The sequence below is a fragment of the Cynocephalus volans genome, chromosome 4 (genome assembly GCF_027409185.1).
Source record: "Cynocephalus volans isolate mCynVol1 chromosome 4, mCynVol1.pri, whole genome shotgun sequence".
NCBI lineage: Eukaryota > Metazoa > Chordata > Mammalia > Dermoptera > Cynocephalidae > Cynocephalus > Cynocephalus volans.
In genome coordinates, this window is record NC_084463.1 from 162860885 (window position 1) to 162882547 (window position 21663).

The 21663-nt window shown below is 37.4% G+C and overlaps 1 protein-coding gene across 4 annotated transcripts in view; it reads right to left on the reverse strand.

Annotated features, from left to right (window-relative positions):
* The window catches only part of CHKA (choline kinase alpha), a 63493-nt gene that overhangs the window by 30918 nt on the left and 10912 nt on the right, over positions 1–21663 (reverse strand). For 3 of the 4 annotated variants that reach the window (XM_063093319.1, XM_063093318.1, XM_063093321.1), the window contains exon 2: positions 8757–8868. In XM_063093319.1, coding sequence (XP_062949389.1) covers positions 8757–8868 — 112 coding nt within the window. Of the gene's footprint in view, positions 1–8756; positions 8869–20463; positions 20527–21663 lie in introns of those variants that run through there. The other variant, XM_063093320.1, reaches the window with a different exon arrangement.

Consider the following 21663-nt stretch of genomic DNA (forward strand, 5'->3'; position numbering starts at 1 on the left):
TTCCTCAGTACAGAATGTTCAGGTTCCCTAAGTCCTGTAAATAAGAGTAAGAGCAGAAAATCTCAAACCAAGTAGATATTCATGGAAAGGTAAGAGAAGCCTTCTCCTGAGGTCAGTCAAGTAGAGATAGACTCATTTTGCCAAGAGAGGTCAAAGAAGTTTTCTGCCCAGAAAGACAGCAAGTAAGATATATTTATAATCCGTAGGATTTTACTTTAGTGGCACAAATTTATTTGAAGCAGATATTAAATTACATTGTACAAATATTTAGCATGACTTCAAACTTTTCTGACTTACTTTCAAGTTAACAAAAAAATTGTCCTGTATAAGTTATAAAATAAAAGTAAACAATTTTTAACTTTATTAGAAATGTGAATACTGGCTATTTAATATTAAATAACTATTAAATTTTTTTTGACGTGAACAATATTGTGGTTATTTTTTTTTAAAATCATCTTACATAAATACAGACTGAGATATTTATAAAAGAAATAATATGATATCCAGAATTTGCTTCAATAGCCCTGAGGGAATGGATGAGGGAAAACACGGAAGACGACTGGCCATGAGGGAAAGATGAATAATGGACACTTGGGATTTCAAGATATACTCTTCTGGGCCGGCCTGTGGCTCACTCGGGAGGGTGCGGTGCTGATAACACCAAGGCCACGGGTTCGGATCCCAGATGGGGATGGCTGGTTGGCTCACTGGCTGAGCGTGGTGCTGACAACACCAAGCCAAGGGTTGAGATTCCCTTACTGGTCATCTTTAAAAAAAAAAAAAAAGATATACTCTTCTGTCTACTGCATGTATCTGAAATTCCATATAATAAAGATTTTAGAAATAAACACTGAAATTCCAAGGCCTAAGAAATCAGAATGTCTCAAATATGTGTAAGACACCCAAATCTATGAGTATACTGAAAACCACTGAATTGTATACTATAAATAGATGAATTTTATGTTATAAAGCTATTACCTAAAAAAAAAAAGACACCCAATGATAATTAAAAATATACTGCCACTGGCTTCCTCCCACCTTCTTTTTTTCCTATTTTGGGCTTGGTTCTCAAAAGAATCTGTAAGTTAGTCATGTATTCATTAGCCCTTGTTGTAGAAAATAAAATGACAGCAATAATAAATGGGGTATAATATTTTGTTTTTAAAGTTACAAAAGATTTAAAAAACTGAAACAGATTTTTGATTGGCTAAGAATTTTAAATTTAAACTTAAATTCCAAAAAGCCTAAATTCTATTAGCTAGGAAGTAAGATGACAGAATAAAGGACTTTCATTTTTACTTTACATTCTTTTATACTTTAAAAAGTGCTTAAAAGCATACGTTACTTTTATAATAAATATATTTTGTACAAGGTTTCAAATGTTACCTTTCTGACATAATTGCATTTTAAGGCTTTTATTTTATTTTATTTTGGCCAATGATACAATGAAGAGTGTTTTATAAAAACATGGATGACATTCTCTTCCCACCAAAAAAGAACTAAATAGGTCACTCACCTACCGTCTCTTTTAAAAGGCTCTACATAAAACAGTAAATTGGTTGTGGCTTTTTAAAAATGCTTTGGGACCCATAAATTAATGACTAAAAAAGGACAATAACAACTGTTAGCCAGACTCAACTCCTAGCAAATCTAAAACTTGGTCTGGGAAAATCCATCTCTCCACCAACCTAGGATGATCCTCACGAGTGGAGTCCTGAACGGCTCCCAGGCCATCGGGATCGACCCTGAGAACAGCAGGATGTGTGGCACCATCCTGAATGTTCACTAGCTCTGATAGTCCTTTGGTCCTGGGGTGGCATGGGCTTCTTTACTGTGCAGCCTGTGGCTGTGACAACTTCCAACAGCCACATACGACCACATTTTCAACTCTCTAGGAGAGAAAGTATTCTTAACATGGGGGCAGTACCTCGCCTGAGACTATGTTCCACCTCAGGAGAGATGGTGCAGGAGAGAGTGTGAGAATCATGACTCCACAGAATGAACAGTAGTCATGTGACTCTTTTGATCAATATTTTGCAGTATATTTTCTTTGCAGTGTGTTTTCTTCTCAGTGTTATCATAGACCCTACCCTTCCTCCTCCCTGATTTCTACGAAAAGGATGAAAATACCCTGTTATTTATTGCTTTTATTATTTCTTAACATTTTCTAAAAATATTTTATAGACCACATTAAAATGTGAGCTGATATAATGATTTAAAGTATAGCTTATGTGATTACTTAACAAGCACATATGAATCACAAAATTTAAAGACTAGTGATTTCTAACATTTTTTGGTTGTCTCTAAAGAAACTTCAAATATCCCAAGGAACATTCTAAAACAACCTGATCTCTCTGAACATTAATAATTTCAAAATTGGATGTCTTAAGGAATGCTGACAGGAGACTAGAACTTCTAAAAGTCTCTACATGACATAAGCCAGTAGAAAGACAGGTGAGTGGAAGGCCAGGTAAAGAAGGCTCATTTCAGGACCTTCTCAAAATTAATGTCTGATCCAGGGCAACCTGCTGACCCAAGACTCCTGAGACCTCCAAGGCCAAAATACCTTCCATATAAGCACCCTAAGGGTTGACTTTCAATTAATACTTTCCCAGGAAGCATGCCCTCATTTCTCCAGCTTGTGCAAGCTTCCATGTCAGATAAGTGTGGCTGAGCTTCATAAAGGTATTGGGCACCCAGCTAAGACATACAAAAGTATACTAACTGATAAGGACAAAGAAGAAAGTTTATTTCTAATTCTGACCAAAATAGCAATATAATATACGATGTTTCCTTAATGCAGAAACTGGGATGAAAGAACCTAAGCCCTTCAATTAAATTTTCTAGTTGAGGCCCATAAATTTCAGAAATTACTAAATGTTTATCATTTTCTACTGAGGAAACAGAAGCAAGGGATCTGATTTGCCTTGGACAAAAAACAAAAACAAAAATAAAAAGTGATATATTCAATATATAACATTCTGAAATCTTAATCACTGTACCTCTTTAAATACAGCACAAACTGTAGCTGGTGCTACTTAACAAGCATTACAACTTCCTTTTTAAAAAGCATTTCTTGAATCCAAGAACTAAAAGAAAGAAATTATAGCTGTAGAGAATGCTCCAACTTCAGAGGTCTCATACTATACCGTGAATCGTGTCTGTCACCTGGAAACCAGAGTGCTCCAGGCACGATCGCATGGACAAGCCTGCAGCAGAGAACACATGCACATACAGCTAAAGTGGTACATTACCCCCAATGCCCTTCACTCCACCCAACACAAAGACATTCCTTCCCAAGGAGGGGTGGGCTGCGGTCAAACCATCGTTCCAGGGACCAGAAATCTGCATTGCTTCATGCTATAAATCCCAAACATTTAAGACCAGCAAGACAAAGACACTTTGAATATGTCAAAATTAGACACAGTAGTCTGTGACTTATTTAGTTATCAAAAGAAGGCACCAAAGCAGGTATGAAAGGACTATTGGTAGTAATTTGGCAGCAATCTCTGGAGAGTATTAGCTAAAGAAATATTAGGTTAGACCAAATGAGTATACACAATACTAGAAACATGTTTTACTTGTGAGAGGGAAATTTTAACTACATTAGAAATAGATATAATTACACCATACTCAAGCACTTGAAGACTTTTTTAAAGCAGAGTAAACAAAACTACTTAAACTCATAATGACCATAATACAATGAGAAAAAGATAATCCACAGTATTCGTTTACCAGGGACGTGGCTCTCCCTCAAGAAGCATCAGTGACAATGTCTTTGCACAGGTGTACATGACCTTAGTTCCATACAGAAATACTTTTAAACACAATTTCTCGGTAGCCAATAGTTTAATATTAACTATCTATGTGCTGGTTCCATATTTATTGTGGTTTAACTTTTAATTGAACTGCAGTAAAAAGAAAATAGGAAAGAGGACATTTTCTTTCCTGGATTCAAAGAGGACAGTGTCCCAAATTTTACTCTTTTTAATTACTAACACATATCTGCGTTGTGCCTTGATGCCTTTAATTTTATTACGGTTAGTACTCAAACAAGCACTAATATTAGCCTTCAATTACTCAAAAAACAAACAAAAACATGTTTCCAGACAACACTCAAGAGAGATCTCTGACGTGTACTATAAACATTCATGCCTGTGAGCCCGTTCATAACGGTGAGGCCAAATCTCTCCATTCATGCACAGAAGGAATTGGCTTAACACAGAGTCACTGTTTTGACAGAGGAAAGGACAAAGCAATCCTCTGAGACTTCCGCCAACCGGCACAGGTTACATTGAATGAACAATACGTACTGACATTTGTGTCTTCCACAATTCATGATAAATAAGCAAACTGGTTATTTGTAATCAGCCAAACTTGCTTCTTTGAAAAGGCTGCTACTGGACGTTGCAGAGCTCATGTTCCTTCCCAGTATCAGAAAGGAAAAAAATCAAGTTACATTTATAGCTAGTTTTATAGTTTCAAGCTCTCTACTAGCAATTACATCTCTTTCCACAAAGGCAAAGGCTAAACTGTAACTTCTCAGAAGTTCTATTAAATTATTTTTGTTCAGGGTAATTTTACAATTAAGTTTGGTTTTCATCGTCTTTGCAACTAATGAAAATAAACTCCTCCCCACGAAAAGTACAGTCTATGTGAAACAGACACTAAATTATATTGACATGTATTAATAAGATCAGACCAATATTTTCATTGATTCATATTTTCAAGAATTTCAAAAATTCTTATCCTTAAACACAGGACTTTTCTTAAGTCCCTAAAACTAACACAAATCCTAAACAAAACCTTCAGGATACAATTAGGAAGTTTGCTTCTGTCTCATCTTATGTAGAAATAGGAGCTGGAAGAGACAGATGTTTGTGGGACAGAAACTGTGGGCCTTATCCCAATCAGAGGATTTTAGCTTGCCTTTGTGGTACTTAACCCTTAAAGAACTGTACCACAAGCTGGCCGGTTAGCTCAGTTGGTTAGAGCATGGGGATGGTAACACCAAGGTCCAGGGTTCGATCCCTCTACCCACCAGTTGCCAAAAAAAGGAACTGCACCAAAGAGCAGTCATTTCATTGTTGCTAAGGACAAGACATCTTGCAACACCAAGAGGAAGAAAAATGAGAAAGCTGAGATGCATCTAGTTATTTTAAAATAAGTCACTTGTAAATCATCTGTTGGTCAAAGAACATGAGAAATATTTCTACTTAATACTTGATTCTCACAGAGGTAACAGTTCAAAAGCCTAAAACAAGGAGAGTAAAGGGAAAAAAGGGACATACTAAACTTAAACTGCTCTTTCATATAATTAAGCAAAACATTTTGAGAAAATACATGGACTTATCATTTGTGTAGGCATCTTCAATTAACATTTTTCAAGGAAGGAGTGAATTCTAATCCACATGCTTAAAGGACGATATAACTGCATTTACATAGTTGATTTAGGAGATACCAGTTATATTTGTCTAAACATATATATGCATAAAATGAATGTGTGTTTTCCTATAAGGTAGAGTAAAAATGGAAAGCTGAAAATTTGAATCGTACTGTATTTAATTGTCTTTAATCCATAAATTTATTTATTTATTTATTCATTCATTTATTATTTTATTATTTTTTTAAAAAGATGACCGGTAAGGGGATCTTAATCGTTGACTTGGTGTTGTCAGCACCACGCTCTGCAGAGTGAGCTAACCAGCCATCCCTATATAGGGATCTGAACCCATGACCTTGGTGTTATGAGCACCACACTCTCCTAAGTGAGCCACAGGCTCGCCCAACCCATAAATTTATGAGAGTAATGTGATTTATTATTTGGAGCTCTGTATTTGCTCAGCCACATCTCTTAATTAATGCAAATCCTGACAATTTACTCCCAATTCTGGCAATTTTTTTGTTGTGATGGGAACAAAAGCTTCATTGTATACTGTAAACATCTCCTTCCCCTATAGGCCAGATTTATTCAAGGAGTTCACCATAAATTGGCAATGTGATTGCACCCATGCCCCAGCAAAAATAAATAAATAGGAATTTTAAAACTAAATTGAAAATACTTGAAAAGGTAAAATCCCTTGCGCAGGGCTATGGAATTTCAACTTTTTAAAAGCACACGGCACTTGCTGCCTGGCTCACACCTTGGTCTCCTCTCCACTCCTTCTTTCCTACCACAGCTATTTTTCAGAGTCCCTGAATTTGGTTCCTCTCCTCGTGTTGTCAGAGTATCTCCAATAGCCAATAGTCTACAATGGCCATTAATATCTGAAACTCTAATTGGGAACAAGTGTTCCTGCTAAACCCGGCAGAGCTTGGGAACCAAAAATATTTAAATGTGAGGCTGTAGTTTCATGATTTTACTAAGTTTAAACTTCGACCAAAAAATAGTGCTTAAATTAAGGATTAGACCAACTGAGTAAGTGTATTGAAAATACAGATTCCCTACTATGAATCAAAGGAGTAGCTTTTTCCCAACAAAAACGGGCTTATTGTCTAGTAAACCAATTGTGAGATTGTGAGACATGTGGTTACTATTCACTTAGAATACTCATTTCCCTATCTATCCAAGATGTTTTCCAGCACGATTTCCACCTTTCATCAGTGGATGTAGCTTCAGGAATGGAAACTAATTTAACATAAGCCTAATAAAAATATAATTGAGAAGCTAAAAGTAGAGTGCTTCTCCCCTGAAACTTGAATTGTGTGTAAAATATACTCCACTCTTTTAGTTTGGTAAGAGTTCTTTCCATTTTCAGTGGCTTCAATTATTCTGCTATTTATTTTTTTGAGTAACCTAATCATCTCTTTTTTTCCTTAAAAATAAATAAGGACATAAAATTCTGTTTAAACAAATTTTATCTCCAGTCATTTCTACTGTACTTAACTACTACAAGGTAATACTTCCAGACTGCTAAAATTTCAAAAAGGACAAAAGATTAACAATTGATAGTGAGTCTTTATTAGGGGAAAGAATAACTGCCAATTTGCAGGCTGTGTGGCAGTTGGCTTTTACTAATTGCTCACATAGTAACCCAGCACATTCTACAGCCAGGTTGTCCAATACAGTGGCCTCCAGCTACATGTGACTATTCCAATTTAAATTAATTAAAATTAAATAAAATTTATAATTCAGTTCATCGGTCACACTTGACACATTTCAAGTGTTCGATACTCACATGTGGCTGGTGATGAGCGTACTGGACAACACAGATGCAGAACATTCCATTACTTCCATCACTGCAGCACTGCTCTAAAGCACAGGACTTGACTCCTAGTTTAGTCTAGTACATAGAAGAGCACATTCTGCACATCTAAAATGCTTCTATTAAATTATAAATAGAAATGAAAGCCTCACAAATCAGACTTGAATAGTCATATCACATGCAATTTCAGTAGCTATTTACTAAAGTATTTAAAAAGTAATGCTTAAATGTAAAACTCAAAATGAAAGAGCAGAAATGGGTCTTGATAGTTACAAAATGTAAACAGTCCTCAAAGGAAAAAATGACTTAAAAAACTGATCTCATTAAAAGTGCCAAAAGGACATTATTCCAAAAACTGTGCTTTGAAATTGCAACTGATCAAGTAAAAAAACCAAACTGTATGGTAAGCACAAGAATCTTTCCTGCTTGTGTTCAGTGTTCTAAGTTAGCTTCAACTGTAGCTCTAGCTGTTCGCCAGCTGTATGTACCTAATTACAAAGCAACTTCAGATGTCCTGGGCAAAGGAACACATGTGGAATAGCTATGTACCTCCAAACATGCTAACTCATTCCCAGCATTTTTAGATCTTAATCACTTTTGCAGCTTGACACAGTCAAGGAAAAATTATCTAGTGAAAGGGTTCATTCACATTATGACAAATTTTTTTTTTTAACAAATTAACATCTAGATTGCCAATTTAAACTTTAATATTTCTAAACAAATATCATAGACATGGACATGACTTACTTTTTAGATTGAGATGAAATAGACTGGTCTTTTAAAGAATTTAGTCAGAAAACTACTCTGCTCTATTTCATGAAGATACAAAAAATGAACCCTTCCAAAGAAGATTAAAATAGATTTCAAAAACCTACCGGAGAAATAAATCAACCTAACATTTCTATGTGCAGTCGGTGAAATGGTAAATTCATAACATAAACAGTAAAACAAACAAATCAAAAAATTCAGACGTTTGGGATAGCTTATAATTAGATAAGACAATTCAATAAATAAGGTACTTCAGTTGAAAATTAATCTAGATTAAGTAATATAAAATTTTAGAAAGATTATAAAATTTAACAAATTCAAAATTTTAAAGAAATCTCAGAGAAATAAGCTAATAAATTCAGCTTCACTGAAATCATACTTTGTTAAAAAAAATTTGGGACTATCCTCTAAAATCTTTTTGATTATGCTATAAAAACAATACCTTTTCCACATTAGAATTTTATAATCTAAATCTGAACTGAAAATTTCAATGTGTAGAAAATCCAAAAATCACCAAGTACTATATACCAACATTATACCTTCTCTGGATGTAAAACTGGAAATACTTATACTAGCTTACCAATACATAATAAGTAAAAACAGAAATTAACTTAGAATGTAAACAATAAACCAAGTTTTGCAGCCCAATTAAAATAAAAGCAATATATTTAAATATCTTTAGTAACACCACTAAAGTCTTTAAAATCTCTTTCAGGCATCTTAGAAAACAGGATTTAAAAATGTTAACAGGTCCCTCCCTCCCAAAGCAGCCTATGAACTCACCATCTGCAAAATCGCTCCATACAGCCGCAGGAGCACTTTCCGAGGTTCATCGCCAATGGTGGCTGTAGTGTCAGGTAAGGCGCACTGGAACAGCATATTACTGAGGCCACCTCTGTCAGAAGTAAGAGGACAGTAAACATCTGTATTTTGAAGGTGAGCTAAACGACTCTTCTTGGATAAAAAGAAAGGAGAAATTAGGGTTACACAAGAATGGTTCTCATTTTAAGTCTCAGTTTATTCTCTCCAGATACCTGGAATGTAAATGATTAAGTCCACAGTTTTTAGATTAACTCCACGAGTCACATTAAAAATAAATTCCCAATCTGTATTTCTAGAGTACAGTTGGGGGAGAGTTTTTTTTAATATTGCCTGTGTGCAGGGCCGGCCCGTGGCTCACTTGGGAGAGTGTGGTGCCGATAACACCAAGGCCAAGGGTTCGGATCCCTATATAGGGATGGCCAGTTAGCTCACTGGTTGAGGGTGGTGCTGACAATACCAAGTCAAGGGTTAAGATCCCCTTTCCAGTCAAGAAAACAAAAAAAACTCCAAGACAGAAACTCAGAATCATGGGACAGTGTTTGAAGCTATGGCTTCAGCAAATCTTCAGTCCACACTTAACTGTCATATGTATCAACATTATACAGCAGTATATGCACAACTTTTGGAGAAAAGAGTATCAGCAAATTAGACCACAGCTTTCTAACCGCCCCAGTCATGGGAGCCACCAGCCTCTTCCATTGTTCCATCCCATGAACATTCCAGCCTAGACAAGCTAGACCTCCAAAAGTGAGGCTAAAATACAAAGCTAATTTACATTATCACGTGCCCTACTTTACAAGGATTATGAGTATATATTGACAAGCGCTGCCAGGAAATAAAGGCCAATAGAAATCGTTTAATTTGTTGGAGTGGAAAGATAATGGGCAGAAATTTTCATTTGAAGGTTAATGTTGCTATATTAAAGTTGGCCTAACAATTTTGAAAGTTCTGCTTGTACAGCAGACATTCTCCTCCTCTTTCTTGGAAAGTAAACCCAGATTTTATTCAGGCAGCAACGTGCCTAGCAAAAAATCTATATTTAACTATATATAACTATATATACCTATGTTATATATAACATAGGTGTGCCCATGTTTCCAAGTGCTGGCAAAAAAAATGTAAAACGACATGTTTGTGTGACTTGGAAAATCAACTTAAGACTTACTCATACACTTTGCCCTTACTCCCTATTCTCCATGCTGCTGCTGGAGCAAGGATACAATGGTGTGTCAATTATCAAGCCACTTACATTTCTCCTTCATCAGCTGTTCCCAGATAGGTCCTACCAGCAGGGACACTGGAGGGAGGCTGCAAGGCAGGAGGTGGGAGAAAGGATGTGTGCTGGCTGCTCCTGGTGGCACACAGCAGTAACCACACATCAGCCTAGCAGCTGCACACATCAGTCCCAGAACCTGCTCAGAGGTACCAGCACTAGAGCCAGAGGTCTAAGCCCCAGCTCTAAGGGGACAAGCCTCGGAATGCCAAGATGCCAGCAACAGCCAAGCAGTACACTCTCCTCAAGAGGTTGGAGTCAATAGCTCTGTGGGCGCCTTCCCTGGGCTTCCAGATTCTGATAACCCTAACCTCTTCCCTTGTTTCCCCAGCTCAGGGGTTGGGCTGCTTCCTGATGTTGTTATTTTAATCACTTCCATGCTCCCTTTTTGCTTTTTCAGTTCTCCAACACCTAACTCAATCCCCTATATTAAATTCTCTCTGTTGAAATACCTAGTGTTGTTTCCATTTTCTTGCCAGCATCCTGACTGGCACATATGGCCAAAGCTTTAGCAGCATCTTGGATCATGAGAATAAGGGCCACAACTTAGGAATGGCAGAGCAGTTAGCTAAAAGGAGGCCCATCAAGCCCATGGAATTGCTATTCCTGCCCAGCCTGGCTGCTTCCAGTCTTCTTTAATATGAGAAGGAAATAAATGTGTTGTTTAAGCCACTGTCAGCTTGGGATTTTCTGTATAAGCACCTAAACCTAGTACTAAGAGACACGGCTTCTCACCACATCCACTTACTTTCTCCATCTGAAAACTTCTCCTTACTCTTCTCTGCTATCTAAAAAGCTACCTTCCCTTTAAGACCAAGTTCAAACTCCAATCTCCTCAGTGAAACTTTCACCATCTTCGCTGTTATCTCTTTGAAGGGAAGGGCAATCATATCTAACTTTCAATTCTCAAGGCCCAGTGGCCCAGAATGGTGGCATGCTCAATAAAAATTTTTTGAAAATAATATTTTTTTCTAAAATAATAATTTTCTGAAAAATAATAATAACCATATGTGCCAGACTCAAAAAAAAAAAAACCAGCACCACTCTGTCCCACTGACATTGCCCTCCTCCAAACCCCTCCAGTTATATTGATAATTGACTGTCTTATACTGTTCTCTAACAGGCTTAGTGGGTTAGTCTTGCTTGGCTCCCTAACTAGACTGTAAGTTCTCTAAGCAACAGCCCCATCTTCCTATGGGAAGGCGTCACACTAAGAAAAACAGCTTTAGAGACAAGGAGTCATGGATTCAAATCCCAGTTGTGCTGCTTACTAGCCATGCAGTCTTGGCATGTCACTAAAGCTCTCTGATCCTCAAATTCATTCCTCTGTAAAAGAGGAATGACTTCATGTAGTCATTCTAAAGAGCTTAGTTATGGAGTCTTTGTGCTGCAACGCCTTAAGCACTGAACATAGTTAGCTCATTTCATCTCCCAACAATCCTAAAGTGTGGATGCTGGTATCGCCTCCATTTTACAGATGAGGAAATTGAAGCACACACCAAAATCACACAGCAAGTAAGAAGCTGAGCCAGGATTCAAATCCAGCATATGGATTTAACTGCTATGTTGAGTCCTTGTCTTTAACTACTATGTTGTGCTGCCTGAGAGACAAGAGGCAAAGCTGGAGGTCACCACGTGTCATGGTAAACATATGCAGTAGATGTTATGTGAGCTGCAAAATCTACCCACAAAAGATCCTTACATCAGGAACAACTCCATATAAAGTTAAATGAAACAAATGTCTTAGTTTGCTAGTGCTGCTACAACAAATTACCACAAACTTCGTGGCTTAAAACAACACAAATTTAGGAGCAGCCAGGCGTGTCGCCAAAAAAAAAAAAAAAACCCACAAATTTATTATCTAATAATTCTGGAGTTCAGAAGACTGAAACAGGTCTTACATTGCTAAAATTAAAGTTGTTGGCAGGGCAGTAGATCAAAAGAATACATACCACATTTCAGGAAACACACACAAAATAAATGAAAAGATTCTGACTGAGCTACTGAATTTTAAAGAATAAGGGTTACTAGGGGATAATGGGAGTTAGTGTTAATGGGTACAGAGTTTCGGTTCGGAAAGATGAAGTTCTGGAGATGGATGGTGGTGACGATTGTACAACAACGTGAATATAGTTAATGCCACTGAACTATACACTTAAAAATGGTTAAAATGGTAAATTTTGTGCTGTTTATTTTATCATAATTTTAATAAAAAAGAATGAAGTACCAATGGATGAACCTTAAAAATATTATGCAAGGGGCCGGCCTGTGGCTCACTCGGGAGAGTGTGGTGCTGACAACACCAAGGCCACAGGTTCGGGTCCCTATATAGGGCCGGCCCGTGGCTCACTTGGGAGAGCGTGGTGCTGACAACACCGAGTCAAGGGTTAAGATTCCCTTACCAGTCATCTTCTTGAGAAAAATAAAAATATTATGCTAAGTGAAAGAAACCTGTCACAAAAGACCATACATTATATGATTCCATTCATATAAAATGTCCAGAACAGAGAAATCTATAGAGACATAAGGTAGATTAAGTGGTTGCCAGGGAATAAGGCAGCAAGGAGGTACTGAGGAGTAAGGAATGATAGCTAAAAGAGACAGGATTTCTTTCTGCAATGATGAAAATGTTCTAAAATTGACTGTGGTGGTTACATGTATCTGTGAATATACTGAGTGGGCCAGTTGCTCAGGTGGTTAGAGCATGGCATTATAACACCAAGATCAAGGGTTCTGATCCCTGTAATGGCCAGCCACCAAAAAAAAGGGAAAAGGAGTGATTTTTTCCTACATAATAATTTTTTTCTTAACCAATTAAAAAACTTGAATGTGCTTCTAAACAAACAACTTTTCTCAGATTTTTAGGAAGTGTTTTCAATAGCTTACTTAAAAGAGAAACAATCATGAGTATCTAGGAAGGACGTAAGATGAAGGACCTATTTTCCCAGAAGGCAAATAAGTTGTCTACCCCAGTTAAGAAGAATAGAAAGAAAAGGGAACCCAAGTTTTTTGTTTTTCCCAAAGTAAGCTCTGAAGCAGATAGAAATGTGTAGATAGAAGGAACCAAAGGAGCCTTAACCTTTCTGCTAAACTCAGGGCAGTTCCTCATCTGTGTTGCCCCTGCCATGTTCAGTCACAGCCAACATGGGCTTTTGGCTACTAAGCAACAGGACAGGCATCACATCAATTAAAAGCCCTAGTTTTTCTTCCTGTCACATACTCTGGAAAGCTCAGTCAAATGCAAGAGCAAACAGATGAACTACTGTTCAAAATTGTGTAACTTGATTCAAAGTTTATCCCCGTACTCCTAAGGAAGGAAGGAAGGCTAGCTTGGCCAGGAACAAGCTCACAACCTGGAAATACACCATCTATTTTGTATCACCTGTAGCCTCTGTTGCTCAATAGGCTTTTGTGAATAAAATGTTATTTTTTAGTGACAGCCAAAATAAATGAAGCAAGGCATTGGCACCAATGACCCAAACTGTGAAAAACTACCTAGCAAAAAGCCAGCTATAAATGAGCCAAATAATATGCCTAGGAACAAGATCTGGTGGGAAGAAATGCCACAGAAATGCTAGCAAAAATATAACAGCTCAATTTATCATACAATTTGTCAAAAATATCGTCCTAAGTAAAACCCCAGGAGCTCTCAAGGATTTCAAAGAAATTTGTGAAAACACAAACTTAATCATCTGGCATAACAGCTTTACAATAAACATATATAAGTCATAAATATAGGAGGCACAAGATACTCACTTAAGCAAAATATCAAATAAAGTGAAAACATCACATTTGTTTCACATTCAACACATTTAAGCAACCCATGACAGGTAGGAAATTGAAAAGAGCAAGAAGTACCCATTGGCAGGAATTCTCACCTCAGCCCTCCAGATCCAGTGGTGTAGGCATCACTAACCTCTGATCCATTGTTCTTTAAAATAATACCAATGGAATAACAAGCAGTATAATGAGCTTCCTTTATACGGAAGTCAGTTAATCAGAAATGAAATAACTATTTCAATTTCTCTTGATATACAGCTAATCAAGAATTAACTTCCAATTAAGAATAACTTGACTCATCAAATGAACAGCACGCACCGAATATGATATCTGAAAAAAATATGCAAAAACAAAACAAAGAACAAACCCAAAACTGAAGAACAACCAAGTGGCTGACTAGTTGACATACTGAAGATAACGAATGAGTTTGTGAAAACAGCAATGAAGCGGCCCCTTGGCAGCACGTCGTCGCCCAGTGCTGTGCTGCTTTCCTCATATTTAAAGTCTCCTTATAAGCCACAAATGACAAAGCACTTAAGTGATGGGCATTTTTTTTCCCCTGGCAGTCAGGCAGTAAGGGAATCCAAACGCATAACCTTGGTGTAATAAGCCCTGTTGGTTAGAGCACAGCCTAACTGGCCAGCCCTTGTTTTTAAAAACTCCATTGAGTTTTATCACCTTTTCTCTAAACAACTGAAGTCAGCTGTCTTATAATATGTATTAAATTATTTGACTTTTGGATTTTAGAATTCATGTTCCAAAAAATAGTGTTCACACAGATCCAAAAGACCCCAATAATAGAAAAGATAACTGAAGTTACCCAAATTCTATCATTTAAATATAAATACTTTAAACGTTTTGGTATATTTTTTTCTTTTCATTTTCGTAAGCTCTTTTTTCCTATTTTTTTCTTTTTATCAAAATTGGGATCATACTGCATATAGAGCTTTACAATATTCCTTTTCCACTTACATTATAAATATTTTCCATCAATTTAGCTTTAAAAACATGACTTTTAATGTCTGCACAGAATTTCACCTTGAAGATACAGCACGGTTTAACGGAGATATGTTTTTTCATATCTTTGCTTCTAAACATAATTCTATAATACATATACCTGTAAATCTTAATGCAGAATCTGATGAGACCCTATAGTTAAAGTTGGGTTTTCTGGGTCAAAGGGCATTAACATTTGAAAATTTCTTGGTGCATGATGTCAAAGTATCCTACAAAAGAGCTGCACTGTGCACCCTCTGCCTTCAGTGGTATGTCAGAACTCACATCTCCTATCCTGATTGACATGTTTTTTAATCAGTGAATACCTGATATATCAAAATACAATTTTTAAAAACATTAAGTTGCCAATAAGGACAAATAAATTTTTTTCTAATGCTTCAGGGCAACCAACCAGTTTAAGTCTACAATATATACATAAAATTAACAAATGGCATGAAATCTTTTGGCTGGCCAGTTAGCTCAGAGCCTAGTGCTGATAACACCAATATCAAGGGTTCTGATTCCCTTACAGGCCAGCCACCAAAAAAGAAAGAAAAGAAAAGAAAAGAAGAAAAAAGAGAAGAGAAGAGAAGAAAAGAAAAGAAAGAAAGAAAAGAAAAAGAAAAAAAATTATTGTGAAGTATATCAATGTGGAAAAAAATAACTACAAAACATGCTGCTGAGTTAGCAACTTTATTAAATGAATTTCTCAATATGCCTTAGTGATTCTATGCTAACTCCCCCCAAAATTGATAAAAACCGATTCATTATTCCCCCTAAATAAAGCTACACAATCAATTGCACTAATCACTAAGAGGAGAAAAGAAAATTGGAAAATGTAAGATAGCAGATAATCTAAAGATTTTGTCGACCCAGAAATGGGTCAAAGATACTGTGTCACAGGAGGCAACATATCGTTGACAATTAATTTAAAAAGAACCTTGGCAAACTCCACAAAATCTATTCAAAACAAAAACTACTCCACAAAACTAAGATCTGGCATTTGATATGTATAAAACTCAGATCACAGAAGAAATGTAACTGGTAAAAGATCACAATGAGTCAGAACAATGACCATCTTGTCCAATATCCTCTCAATCACGAGAGATATTTTTATTGGGGTCCACGGAGATACTCTTTGATTCTTTCATTTTTTATTTTTTGATGGCTGGCCAGTACGGGGCTCCAAACCTCTGATCTTGGTGTTATCAGCACCAGGCTCTGAGTTAACCAGCCATCCTGATGGAGGTCCTCTTTGACACAGGCCTCAAAAGAACAGTGACACCTTCAAAAAGTTAAAACAGGGCCGACCCCGCGGCACACTCGGGAGAGTGCGGCGCTGGGAATGCAGCAGCGCTCCCGCCGCAGTTCGGATCCTATATAGGGATGGCCGGTGCGCTCACTGGCTGGGCGTGGTGCGGCCGGTCACAAAAAAGACAAAAAAAAAAAAAAGTTAAAACACATAACTCACAATTCTACTCCTAGGTATATACCCAAGAAAACAATATCTGCACACAAAAACAGCACAAAAATGTTTATAATAAGCCAAAAAGTGGAAATAATCCGAATTTCCATAAACTGATGAATGAATAAACAAATTGTGCTATATCCATACAATGGAATATTATTCAACCATAAAAAGGAATGACTAGTGATACATGTTACAACATGGATGAACCTTAAAAACATGCTAAGCAAAAGAAGCCAGTCACAAAAGACCACATATTATATGATTCCATTTATATGAAATGTGTAGAATAGGCAAATCCGTAGAGACAGAAAGTAGATTAGTGATTGCCAGGGGCTGGGGAGAGGGGGTAATATAGAGACTACTGATGGTTATGGGGTTTCTTTTTGGGGTGATAAAAATATTCCGAAAAAATAATGGTGATGGTTGTACAACTATGAATACACTAAAAACCACTGAACTGCAGAATTTAAAGAGTGAATTTTATGGTATGTGAATTACATCTCATTAAAGCTGTTACTTTTTAAAGATTTACACCAATAATAACTTGCCCTAAAAAGTTCATCATCAATTGAATATTAATCTGAACCTATATTAATTTATCTGAACCTATGAATATCTGTTAATATTAAGTTCTATGTGTATGATCCATGACAATCATTTAACTAAAATCTGCTCCCAATCACTGAATATTTCCAATAAAACTGCTAGACCCTAACAGAAATCAAGCCCACAAAAAGACACGTGACTTTAGGCTGTGGATAAAGAAGAAACATTACTAAGGGCTTTGGAATGAAAAGAGTCACCATGTTTCAGGAGACCTTTCCCTGTGGTCACATTGTAAGTGTCCAGCTTCCCTTACCAACTCTACTGGAGGTGGCTGGCTAGTTACCTCAGTTGGTTAGAACACAGTGTTATAACACCAAGGTCAAGGGTTCGGATCCCTGTACTGGCCAGCTGCCAAAAAATAACAACAACAAAAACCCAACTCTACTGGAGATGGCATAGACACACCACCACCACTGCTACTGGGCGTCCTTTCCCATGGTCCTGGCCACATTCTTCTTTCTTTCTTCTCCACATACCTTTTCACCGCCTCTCCTACTTCTGTTCAGGTTTGGCTCTTAACAGCCAATGCCAGTCTGCCAGTTCCATCCTCTCAATACATACACATATTCCCCACCACTACCACCACAACAAACACAAAAACCACCACCTTCTCCACTCTCTTACTACCTGGGTTCCGTAATAGAAGCACATAGGCCATTGCAAAAATCGGTCAAGGGAAAAGATCAGAGAATAAAGTCAGAGGAGGGAAGATCTGTCCTTGCTCTCATTCCCTGTCCTTTGCCCCCCTACTATGGATTTACTTCCATGCTGTTTATACTTTCTTGACTTCTGAAGTTTTAAAAATTGACCATCTGCTCTGTAGCATCCACTGAGGTGGCTTCTGCAGCACTCTACTACAGAGTCCTGAATTTCACCACTGTGCTAGCAGGCCAAAGTAAAGGCAGGAAAAATAAGAGAATTGAAGAGGAAGACTTGGAAGAGACCAACTTCTAAAGAGCATATGGATAGGAGAAAAGAAGTAAAACGCCACAACCATAACTTCAGGCATTAGCTACCTGCTCACAGATCATATATACCACCATACAGAATCCTAAACTTCCTTTTTCACAATCTACAAATGAACAAAGGGCAATGACTCATACACTGGAACTATTTACAGCTCAAGTTTTGTAAAATGGGGTGTCTGAAAAGGTCAGAAGAAACCTTGAGGATCCTCAAGCCTTCTCCACTTGACCCTGCTCTTGATGCATACAAATGTCACTTGTCCCTGGACTGTGATGGTGCATGGTCTACACAGATTTCTAACCCATGAGAGAAACCAAATGGATTTTACAGTAGATATTGTCTTTTGACTTTATTATCTATCTAAATATAGGTAATAAATATAGGACTGATCAACATGCTCATAGTCATATTAAGTTTTTGATAGGAATCATTGTTAGGATACTTTTGCACACACCTTACAAGAAATAGGTACTGTTGTAGAGAAATGCTTATCACAAAAAGTCTGGGCAAAAATATAGACAGGTGAATGTAACCTACTGCCAGAACTGAAGTGCATATCTGAGTGAATATGTGAAATAACCATCATACTGCATTGCAACTGGGTTAGAGAAAAGATCCTGAAATCAGGATTCACCACTTATTAACACTTTTAACTTCAGGCAAGCTATTCAACTTCTCTGGGCCCCTGGGGTTAAGAATGCCTCTCTGATAGGCTGGTTGACCGGATTAACTGAGACGAGCACCATCAATACAGTACCTGGCAACAGTAGGCACTCAGCAAATGAAAAATGTTGTTACAGTGATTAACTTAAGAAAGTAGAAGCTCTGTTATTTAAACTGTTCTGAAAAGATCAAAATGATATTTAAATTAAGATATAACACATGCAACTATTAAAAATAAGGCAGCTCACTGAATACCAATATAAAAGAATCTCTAAGACATAGTGTTCCTTTAAAGGCAAAAAAGTGTTAAGTATGAGGGGCAGGCACTATACATCCTTAGCTCCTTGCACAGTGCCTAGCATACAGTAGGTTCTCAATTTACCTATGCTGAAAGATGAATATACTTATAACAAATACTAATATATGTGCAGAATATCTCTGGAAGAATATTTAATGGTAACAATGCCTACCTCTAGAGAGGGGCACTGAAGGTCAGAGGTGAGAAAAACATTTTTTTTTTTTTTTTTTTTAAAAGATGACCGGTAAGGGGATCTTAACCCTTGACTTGGTGTTGTCAGCACCACGCTCAGCCAGTGAGCAAACCGGCCATCCCTATATGGGATCCGAACCCGGGGCCTTGGTGTTATCAGCACCGCACTCTCCCGAGTGAGCCACGGGCCGGCCCGAAAAAAACGTTTTCTCATAAAGCCTTTTATAATGTTTTAACTTTTAACCCAATTATTACCGATTCAAAAACTCTGGAAAAAAAAATAAGCAGAAATAACCCTTGTTTTTTCTAACTGTTCTCTTTAATCACTTCACAGATAAAAGGAATGCTCAGGGAGGGAGCTATCTCACTTGACTGAATTTTCCTGGTTAATAATCAAGTACGCATCAGGTACCATCCCAATTATAAGACAATTAGAGATTAACAGATACAATACTCTTGTTGAAAATCTAAAATCTCCTCATACCTCCCTCCCTCCCATAAATATAACTTGGCAAATATGATGCATGTTAATGATTCAAGACTTTAACTGGTCTGGGACCATCATTTGGAACATGAAACACAGCTGCAGAGTACCAGAAAGGCAAGAAAGACACAGAGCAAGAGAAACCAGATTTGAACTGACGCCAAGGCATATGAGGGAATGTTTCTAACTCTTAAAAAAATCCTGCTTTTTCTTATTTTACACTTTTTCTTAAAAGAATATAGAAATTTTTCAGTAAATTAGACTCTAGTTAATTGAAAATTTCCTTCCTCTCATCACATAATAGATAATATGCTGGGTACTTTTCAGGACTTTTATGCCCCGGCCTTCTTTTCAGCCCTGGATTTCCTAGTCTAGCCCTTTAAAAGGCCAAAATTCGTTCACAGAATATATAATAATAGAGACTAATTTGCCTTTTGGTAATTTTCCATCCTTCAAGTTCAGAGAAAGTTCAAGATTTAGCCAACTTTTTCCCCCTCCCTCCATTTGTCTTTCTCTACATAAGTTCCGTTGTTCCAGGGTCACAGTAATACTTTCCAACAGAAGTCAACTATCTTAGATAATAAAGTGTCTCAGTGAAATTTACCATGTTACCTACACCAAGGGTAAACCCACAAAACACAAAAACCTAGCAAGGTGGGAAAAATCATAAACTTCCTCTTAATTTGCTATTAGGCACAGCCTTATAACACCAAGGTAATGGTTTTGGATCCCTATACCACCAGGTGCCAAAAATATATAAATTTTGCTATTAGGTTACTGCCTTTCAAATAAGTTACTCTAACATTTGGCCATAAAGTACAATTAGTTGCCAGACTTAGTGGCAGTCTGGAGATTTTCAAGAAGAAGGAAAGTGGATATCTCCCCTCTGTGAAGCAAGTGAGGACACAACACTGACTTCAAAGGCATATATCCGCTCACCATTTACCGCAGCAGCTGCACTTCACCTGGAAGACCAGTGGTGGCAGGACTGCTCCCCACTGAAACATAGACAACAATAAAAACCCAACTGTAACATGAGAAAGCAAGGAAGTGGCTGCGTCTTTGGCAATTGTAAAAACTTTCCTTCCATCTCACTATTTTCAAAGTCCTTCAGGATGGGACACCAGAGCACAGCTCTTAAACTCCTCATTCCCTCTCGGCCATAATGCCACAGGAGCAAGATGTCATCTTGGTCCTATGGCACATACAAGTGAAACAAAGACAACTTCACAAATCCTTCCAGGCTATTCACCCACCTTACCAAAAACACTGCATACTATCATCAGGTGTTGGCTATGAAAACTATCATTCAGGTTCGGTTGCTCTGAAAAGTTCACATAGATTGTATTTTTTTTTTTTTTTTGTCTTTTTTGTGACCGGCACTCAGCCAGTGAGTGTACCAGCCAGTCCTATATAGGATCCGAACCCGCGGCGGGAGCATCGCAGTGCTCCCAGCGCCGCACTCTCCCGAGTGCGCCACGGGCTCAGCCCGAGATTGTATTTTTTTGTTTGTTTTTTTGGCGGCTGGCCAGTATGGGGATCCAAACCCATGACTTTATAGTGTTATAAGGCTGTGCTCCTACCAACTGAGTAACTGGCCAGTCCTAGACTGTGAGTATACTCCATGCATAAAAGAAAGTCAATTGTGAGTTAATAATGTCACCAAGACCTCAGTCCCAAGAATAACTTGATAGTCTAATAGATATGATTTATTCAATCTGTATGTTAAAAAAAAAAAAATTAGAGAAAAAATATCTCCAAATATATTGAGTTTATTCAGGAATAGAAATAGGATTATAGTCCAGAATGCACACCACAGCAAGCCACAAGCGCATGTGTTGAGGGAAGGTAAGAGAAAGATTTTATTGGCAAAAAGGGAGAGGTTCACATAAGCTACTTGGAAACAGAGGTCATTGGTTTCAGAAGCTGAATTACTGCATTTCTAAAGAATGTCTAATGATAAACTTGGTCACAGAAATATGCGTATACATGCAAAACAGGAGATGCATGAAGGACAGGAAGGGATTTCTGATGGGTTTTAGAAAGTCCTTGGAAACAGTTCTTATCATAGACTAGCAAGCATAAGCCCTCCTCCTTCGTGCCTTTCCTGGCCCTGTTTTGTCTGGGTCTGACAGAAAA